At 35.6% G+C, this 9,181-nt stretch overlaps 2 protein-coding genes across 3 annotated transcripts; both read left to right on the top strand.

Moving 5' to 3' along the window:
* Window positions 1–752: 752 nt before the first annotated feature.
* Window positions 753–4,621, top strand: LOC136062911 (uncharacterized). The gene is made up of 10 exons (XM_065762628.1): window positions 753–886; window positions 1,154–1,224; window positions 1,306–1,355; window positions 2,124–2,197; window positions 2,284–2,346; window positions 2,695–2,782; window positions 3,761–3,823; window positions 3,893–3,972; window positions 4,049–4,120; window positions 4,211–4,621. Exons 1-10 carry the CDS (start codon window positions 855–857, stop codon window positions 4,290–4,292), a joined length of 675 nt encoding a protein of 224 aa, XP_065618700.1. The 5' UTR covers window positions 753–854; the 3' UTR covers window positions 4,293–4,621.
* A 191-nt stretch (window positions 4,622–4,812) lies between these two features.
* Window positions 4,813–8,690, top strand: LOC112022678 (pentatricopeptide repeat-containing protein At2g17525, mitochondrial). Of its 2 annotated transcripts, XR_010624651.1 has the most exons (3): window positions 4,813–6,951; window positions 7,413–7,494; window positions 8,308–8,690. XR_010624651.1 is itself a non-coding variant. In XM_065762646.1 (2 exons), exons 1-2 carry the CDS (start codon window positions 4,853–4,855, stop codon window positions 6,806–6,808), a joined length of 1,863 nt encoding a protein of 620 aa, XP_065618718.1. In that variant the 5' UTR covers window positions 4,813–4,852; the 3' UTR covers window positions 6,809–6,998. The 2 variants fall into 2 exon arrangements, 1 of the variants encoding a protein (XP_065618718.1); XM_065762646.1 differs by lacking the exons at window positions 7,413–7,494; window positions 8,308–8,690 and having other exon boundaries at window positions 4,813–6,712; window positions 6,806–6,998.
* The last annotated feature ends 491 nt before the right edge of the window (window positions 8,691–9,181 follow it).

The following is a 9,181-nucleotide window of genomic DNA, read 5'->3' on the forward strand; positions in this document are numbered from 1 at the left end:
AGAAACTCTAGCGTGATCTGAGGCTCAAATGAATTGAATTGCATGCTTTTTGGGGGAAGGAAAAGTTTGTGCCAATGATTAAATGAAAAACTTCAGAGTGAGATGATTTATAAAATGTTTATATACATGTGGGGTTGAATTGTTAGATTGCTGGTGTGGACGTTTAAGCCACTGAACTATGTCCTTACAGTGAATTCAAGATTAAAAACAGAACAGAAAACTCTGTATAAGCTATGCATCTTTGGTTATGTCTAAAATTACTTCATTTTCTTTTAAATTCCACGCCATTCTTTATATTTGTTGTGGTATATTGGCTAATTAAAGAGGTGGTAGAGAGTATAATTTTAGATAGGATAGAATGGTGATGAAAAATACATGTGGTGGATCCTGATTTAATATGTTGAGGTTCCATTGTCGACCTTAAAATTTTGGGACTAAAGGCTTTGTTGTTATTGTGGAATATTCGGCTATAGAGGGCTTTATATTGACCTAATTTATGTCTCATGAAGCATATATTTTTAATTTTGTACTAAGGATACTCCCTATACTTAAATGGTTTTAGTTCTTAAAAAAAAAAAAAATTTAAAAAGGTTTTTGGGTCTAATTATGTTTCTTTTGCACCACAAGTCATATTATTTTATGAGTTTAGTACTGTTGGTACACATATAGGCATTCATAATGGGATCAACTGAACAGCTTGGACTTGGCTCACCTAGAAAAATTACTTGGACATCTTTATTCTTTCTAATTTTCGATAAAATGTTCATAGTCGTTCATCACACAGGATCTCTGGGAGAACTCTAGTACAAGCGGTATCTGCCTTGTCAAAATTATCAAGTCAAAGTATACTCATCATGAAGTTCTTAGAATACACTCCACTAGATCGGTAAATTTTGAACTTGAGTAACAAATTAAACACTTCAGTTCCACTGCTTCTTCTTCTTTTTAAAAGATTTTTTCTTTTGATAATTCAATTGTTATACAAAGTAGGGGGGAATTTGAACCTTGGTTCTCCTCATAAAGGAAACTGAGCAGTGCCATTTAGCTACAAGGCTATTGGCTTCTTTTTTTAAAGATTTTGAGAGTATAGTCTTAAGTTTTTTTTTTTTTTTTTTAATTTGACATTCATTCTTAATTATATTTTGTTTTCCAGATTAAATGATTTCTTGAGTCGTCTAAATCTTGGGGAGCGTACCATTAAAGGATGCCTTGAAGCTTACTCCTGTAAGAACAAGTTTACAATTTATTCTAGAAGTATTTGATCTTTTTTTCAAGATTGACTTAGTTTTCTTTTGTTTCCTCTAGGCAAACACACGGGAACTGATAAGAAACTCTCTCTCAGCTTGGAGAATGAGGTAAATCAGGCACTAAAATTATTACCTGTTTGATTCTTTTAACTCCTTTAAAGACAGTTATGCTGAACAATATTCTTAAAACCTTCAATACTTTTCTTTTTCCTTTTAGTTCTCTTCCCACCCTTTTTTGTCCTGGTAGCATTCTATATCTTATTGGATGACCATGACCATATAAGCTGTATTTGTTCTCATAAATAGTTCATATTTTTTAATGTTAGTTTTATAAAGAGGAGGTCAGAAAAGATAAAGTGGGTCTACTCCTCTTTCTTGGTAAAAGAATAAGATGACTTCCCTAAATGCGCTCTTTTTATATTTTCTGTGTTTATTAATAATCCCATATGTGCTCTGTATGATTCTTTTCCGTTTACTTGAGATGGTGAAGCTCTAAAAAGTTAACATGAAAATCATACTCTTCACTCTTTATTTACTTTCTTTGACCATCTTTTTCCTTTTAATAGTAAATTTCTGCTGCGTTGTATCTCTTGGTGTTGGTGTGTGTGCACTGTATGATTCTTTTTCCGTAAGTGAAATGGTGATGCTGTGATGCTCTGTAGAGTTAATACATTTTGTTGGGAGAGATAACACCTTGGGAAGACTTCAATTGAGGGGTTAATGTAACATATTGGGGCACCACTTGACCTAAAAGCTTAAGCCAATGGGTGTGGGCCTTATTATGTTATATTATTCACTCATTCTTGTCATTGGTTCTTCGAGAATCTTTTTGATACGCTATATGTATCTGTATTTAATTCTTACTTTTTATTTCAGATGCTTGATTATCTAGGGAAATCTTCAGACACCGACTCTCCTACACCTGCTGATGTCTTGTTGAGCAGATCCAGGTGTCAAATTTAACCTAGATTGATTTTGGAAACTGTGTAGGCTATCTCATATATTTTTTGATTGGTTGTCCGATATGTTTTTCCAGCCGGAAGACATTGATCTACCTTGTTCTTACACTTTATCACATGTATCCAGATTATGACTTCAGGTATTCCTGTATCTAATGTTTTATAAATACCTTTATATTTAAAATATGGCTAAAATGGAGGATTATGGGTAATGCCATTGACAGCTTATTGGGCGACATGGCAACCCACTAATAATCCTCTTTTGATTGCTGTGGGAGTGTTGTCAAAGGGTTTGACAGACGGTTCATAGAACTGTTGCTCTAGAAGGAGCTGAGAGTTCAAATCTCTCCATTTCCCAAAGTCTAATGTGGCTATTCATATGGTTGGTCTATTTAACCCATATCTATTAAGTGCGTGCTATAGACTTGTAGCCGCAGGCTTTTGTTTCCTTATATTATGATGTTGCCTACATCTTTGCGGTTTTCTAGTGCGATGAAAGCTCACCAGTTCTTCACAGAGGAAAGTTGGGACAGTTTTAAGCAGATCTTTGATACCTACATGTTTGAAGCATCAAAGGTATTTCTAAAAATTTTATTCTATGATCTTTACTTTTGTCTAGCTAGAGGGATGTTGGTTTCTATTTTTTTATCAAAACCATTGAAAGTCATATGCAGTTGCCCCTCTTCTCTTTCCAAAGATATATGATATTTTTTTTGGGTGGGTTTGGGGGATGGACTAGGAACTGCATTCCCTTTTTGAAAAGCTAAAAAATTGCATGTTCTTGCATGACCTAAAAGCTTGTGACCCGAATGAGATGTCACTTTGGTGTATGCTTATGGGCTTCAAAAACTAGTATTTTACACCATTAATTTTTTTTCTGGGTAAACTGCACTTTCCCACCCTAAAGTATATGGTCATTGAAATGTCGCCCTTAAACTTTAATTTGAGCAATCAGTCTTGTAGTTGCAATGTCCCCCCCCTCCCCCCCCCCCCCGCGTTAAATTTTCTGTAATTTTTGTCATGTAATCACAGAAGGATGAAAGAAAAATCAGTACGTGATCATGTGATTAGCTTTAATGGTAAGGGGAATTTTTAATTGGGGGTGGGGCGGGGGGTTGTGGAGGACATTGTAAGTGGAAAAGTGTAATTTATATTTATTTTCTTTATATTTTGAAGTTCCACTTTGACCATTATTGAACACTATGTTATCATACTTCAGGACTATTGCCTTCTCTGATATAGGGACTGGTAAATTATTTTGAAGTATGGTGGCCTGAAATGTCAAAGCCTGAATTAGAAAAAAAAATTGTAGAACTTCTGATGTACCATTGGACATTCTTGCCATTTATGAAGTAATTTGGTACAGTCTTTTGATTTGTTATTATGTGAATTGGAGGCAAGTGGTAAGTCATTTCATTTGCTTTTATGTTTCTAGTAGTGATGATGCAGAGTCTGATGGCTTGTGTTAATAATACTGTTTCGTATCACCTTATACCTTTATTATGAAGGATACATCACTGAGCCTTACATGTTGGTTGGACCATTCAATTGCAGGAATGGATTGAGACTAATGGGGGCAATTCCCTGCTAGATTCCTTGTACAAGGCTTTAGACGAGGTGAGCTTAATTTACAGAATCTTATGCAATTCATACAAAGAGGCAGTTTTATAATACATTGTGATGCAGGTTGTAAAACTAGCAGATTGTGAAATTTACAGTTACAATCCAGACTCTGATGCTGATCCATTTCTAGAGAGAGGAGCCATGTAAGTTTTGATATCTCTATTCAATTAGTGTTAGTCACATGGCTGCAATTATGACATGGGCACTTCTTCTCTTCAGATGGTCTTTCAATTTCTTCTTCTATCACAGAAAACTAAAGCGTGTTGTGAGTTTTCGTTTTTGTTGTTTAAGGTGGGTTGAAATACTTCTCAATACTATGTATGGTATTTCCTGTTGATTGTCATGGTTAGTCTGTGGCTTAATTGTTTCTGTCTTCGGCAGTAATTTGGTGACCGAGGAATTTCTAATGGCTGAATTACCGTATGAGGAAGATGGGGAGATTTTTGATGACATGGACATGTGAGTACGATACTCTGTTCGTATGATGTTTATATGTCTAGACTTTGGCATCTCTGTAGGTGTGTAACTATGTAAGTGCTACAATCTTTAGGCTTGGATGGTAGGATTAGATTTTGTACTTTCCCTTATGCATATTGTAAGCTGCTGTCCTGTTTCGGAACAATACTGTCTTATGTAAATTTATGTCTAAGAGTAAGATATAAAAAAAAATGTACGTCCGATAATATTAGTCTCAAGCGCTGATATGAGACAAGTTTCTTGAGGGAATGCCTTAATCTTCTCAAATTCGATGTTGATATTATTGAAATATACTTAAATGAGTGTTTTCATGCGCGTTCATGTGTAAGCTCGTGTGGTTGTTTATATATATATATATATATTTGGATACCACAAAGATGTATTTGATTAACAGTGGGCTGAATTCTGAGAAATGAACATGGCTATTTGCGATGATTACCCCATTACTGAAGCATTGCTAAGGTAAATTTGGAAGGTGTGTAACCGGTTTTAATTGTCTAACCCAGTATGAAAATAAATTAGTTGGTGTTGGAAACAAAGCACTTCATGCCCCAAATCTCCAACCCTTCAACACTTCCAATATTCCGCTCACTAACTTATCAGAGATTTCTTTTTTGCAGCCTGCAATCAAAATGCATTTCATCCTCATCATCTCCTGTTCCATCCCAACAGCACATTGCCCATTTAATACTAGACCAAAAGTCATTCTCCCAAGCCCTTCAAACCTTCAAATGGGCTTCCAAACTCCCCAATTTTACCCACTCTCAATCCACCTACCGTGCATTGATCCACAAGCTCTGTTCTTTCCGCCGCTTTGATATTGTAAAGGAATTACTTCAAGAAATGCCCAACGCAATTGGGTCACCCCCTGATGAAGACATTTTCATCACGATTGTCCGTGGTCTAGGGCGGGCACATATGGTTAAGCGGGTAATCAAAGTGGTTGACTTGGTTACCCAGTTTGGAAAGAAACCTTCTTTGAGGATTTTCAATTCAGTACTTGATGTTCTTGTTAAGGAAGATATTGATTTGGCTCGAGAGTTTTATAGGAAGAAGATGATGGGGAGCGGTGTTGAAGGTGATGAATACACTTTCGGGATCTTAATGAAGGGGCTTTGCTTGACTAATAGGATTGGTGATGGTTTCAAACTGTTGCAAGTGATGAAGTCTAGGGAAATCATACCAAATACTGTGATTTATAACACATTACTTCATGCACTTTGCAGGAATGGGAAAGTTGGGAGAGCAAGGAGCTTGATGAATGAGATGGAGGAGCCTAATGATGTGACTTTTAATATCTTAATATCTGCGTATTGTAAAGAAGAGAATTTAGTTCAAGCTCTTGTTCTCTTAGAGAAGTGCTTCAATCTGGGGTCTATGCCTGATGTTGTAACAGGGACTAAGGTGCTGGAAGTTCTCTGCAATGTTGGTCGTGTAACTGAGGCTGTAGACATTTTGAACAGATTGGAGAGCAAGGGAAGTGTGGTGGATGTTGTGGCTTATAACACTTTGATAAAGGGGTTTTGTAGATTAGGGAAAGTGAAAGTTGGGCATCGCCTTTTGAAGGAGATGGAGAGGAAGGGCTGCTTTCCAAATGTGGACACTTACAATATATTGATCTCTGGTTGTTGTGAGTATGAAATGTTGGATTTGGCTCTTGATTTGTTTAATGAGATGAAAACAGATGGAATTAATTGGAATTTTGTTACATATGATACATTAATTAAAGGATTGTGTTCAGGAGGGAGGATGGAAGATGGGTTTAAGATTTTGGAAATAATGGAGGAGAGTGAGGAGGGACCTAGGGGTCGTTTAAGCCCTTATGATAGTGTGTTATATGGTTTGTATAAGGGGAATCAGTTAGATGAAGCACTCACATTTCTGATCCAGATGGGGAAGTTATTCCCTAGAGCAGTCGATAGGAGCTTGAGAATTGTATGTCTTTGTGAAGAGGGTGCTATTGAGGATGCAAAGAAGGTTTTTGGTCAGATACTTGGAGAAGGGGGAGTTCCAAATGTTCTTGTTTATGACCATTTAATACATGGATTTTGTGAAGTAGGGTATATGCGTGAAGCATTTGAGCTGATGAATGAGATGGTTGGTCGTGGTTATTATCCACTTGCACCAACATTCAATGCTCTGATTAGTGGGTTCTGCAGGCAAGGAAAGGTCAGTAGTGCTTTGAAGCTCATTGACGACATGGTTGTGAGGGGTTGCAAACTTGATATAGGAAGTTATAATCCCTTGGTTGATGCTCTTTGTAGGAAGGGGGATTTTCAAAAGGCTTTTGGGCTCTTTTCACAAATGTTAGAAAAGGATATTGCTCCTGATTTTTCATCATGGAACTCATTGCTTCTTAGTTGGTGCCAAGAAACATCATGGTTAGCAAGACAGAACATGTTCCAAGTAAGTTACCTTTTACAGCAGATTGCTGAGATTTGAATTAATTTTAGCTATTGAGATATAGATGAAGTGTAAGACAAAGAATTTTCAACTTAGTGAATGGGAGTAAAAGTAAAGGCTGCAGCTATGTTCGTTATCTACCAATTCTGCATTATCTAAATGGGAAATGAAGGTTTTTTCATATATTCCAAGTTAGAGGTTCAAGAGTTAGAGATATTTTGAGGAAGGTGCTTCTTGGGAATGTAAGTAGAGATCTTCAGTATTATTTGATGTATGCACTTTCTTATTACTAGCTTGCCTTTTAATTTACACAGGTTGAAGACCAGACATTGAACCAGAAATAATTAGAAGTAAAAAAACTCTGAATAAAGAAATATAATACATAGACAAGGTTAAAAGAAACATACAGTAGCAATCCAGATCTATCTTGAATATTCATTAACAGAAAGAGACACTGGACTAATTTTTTTTTATAATTCAACATTTTTAAAGATATTTCGATTATCCTATCATATTAATTTTGATTTCGAAAATTACAAACTGAAATGAGAGATCATATTTCTTGTGTTGTAAATGCCCATTATTAATAGTATTTTCTCTATCATAGCAATCCAGTCCAAAAAAAAGGGCTTTTTAGCTGATAAGTGATGAGATGCTAATGAAATTAACTCATTTTGATGGTGAAATCACCATCACTCTGAAGCATATGATACTGGTTGGCACTTGGCAGTGGAAATGAAAGATAGAGTGGTTTTCCAACAATTGCACATCATCTGCTACCAATTGTAAGTCCTGGTTAAGACCCATGTTCTCAAGTTCTGTCAATTTCATCATTGATATTCTTTGATTGGATCATTTCTACAATTAAAAAATATAGGGACTTCCATAATTTTCCATTAATTTGGTTAGGCAATCAATTGACTTATGCTTCTTAATGCAACTGTTGGCTGTTTACATCATTAAATTTCAATAAAGCACTCTTTAATATTGCAGTTGCTAACTTACTTTCTCTGTGCTATAAGCGGTCCTGTCTAATAAATTTTCAATTCCTTTTTGTAGTAAAGAATCCACAAACCCAAATTCACTTGTCTTATTGATTTCTATTGAAAAAGTATCTAGCTTCCTCAATTAGGTGCTCAATAGACCAATCAGGCTCCAGAGAGTGGTTCTGTAACTAGATAATAACATTTAGAGTGTCTCCTTCACGAATCCAATTTTCATATCCCATTTCCGCTGCTATTGTTATCACTAAGAGAGCCGCATGAGCTTCAGCCAGGGGCTTTGATTCTCTATTATCTGGGTCCAACTGCTACTATACATGTCTTTTCCTTTCTAACTGCAGTGTTTGAAATTAATCTTGACATAGGGGGGAGGTGGTGGATTCCATACGCAACTTCTTTCTCCAATCTCCACCTACAAATTCCCAAGAAGAAACATGATCAGTGTATACCTATTTAATTTAAAAAAATTAAGTGAATGGGATCAAGAACTTCCCTTTGTTGTTAATTCATAAGATTGTTCCTAGTAATCCATATTGTGTTGTTGCTAAAATCTGCAAATAGTCTAAAGTTCCTCACTCCTTCTGTTGGAATTATCAGCTTATCTTCAGGTTGGAGAACTAACTTGGCCCAATTCATCTCTTCAAATTTGATTGGCCGCCAAGGTGAGAGAACCCTGATAATTGGACACTTTATAAGCAAGCGCTCCAACTGTATGCAATTACTGCAAATATGTTTTGGACATCTTTATTTTGGATCGCTAAGTATGGCAGTTTGATATGCTTTAACTGCAGTGGCCTTGTGATTTAAAAAAATTTCATGGTCTTTACACTTAAAGGGGTGTCATTAAATTTTATGCTTTTACAACTCTGTCCCATCAATTAGTCATGCCACAGTGTAAGTTCTATTTTATTACTTTGTTACAGATGTCTTCATTTTTCTGTCAATGTAGTACCTCAATGGTTGAGCATCGTGAACGTTTACCTATCATGAAGGCTTGTGTGATTATTGTGTTGTTCATTATTAGTTCTGCAACAACTTTGTGGTGTTTAAAATCAGAATTATCTGAAAATATTTTGTATTCTAGTAAACTCTTTTCTCTTTTTTGGGGTCTCTATTTCCTCATCATGGATTTTGTAATACTACTAATAAGTTTATTTTAGGAAAAGCAATATTAATATATATTATCATCATATTATTTGCAGGCTTCAGCCTTAGGACAAGACGGTGATGAGTATAACTTCATCAAAACGATATGATAGTGGTAGGTGAGATAAAAAGAGAAAGTTAATCTCTCTAGATGTTTTTAGAGTCTTGAAGGTTGATACTTGATATCATGACTAATATATTTGTTTAGGAAATAGGGAAGACAATGATACCTTTCCTCACTTTTTAGGATTTTGTGCAATAAGAACAAGGATTATGATTCTTTAGGGTGCTTAGGGTAATTCACTACGGAATTTCTATAATCATA

Source organism: Quercus suber, unplaced genomic scaffold (assembly GCF_002906115.3).
Source record: "Quercus suber isolate HL8 unplaced genomic scaffold, Cork oak 2.0 scaffold_467, whole genome shotgun sequence".
Taxonomy (NCBI): domain Eukaryota; kingdom Viridiplantae; phylum Streptophyta; class Magnoliopsida; order Fagales; family Fagaceae; genus Quercus; species Quercus suber.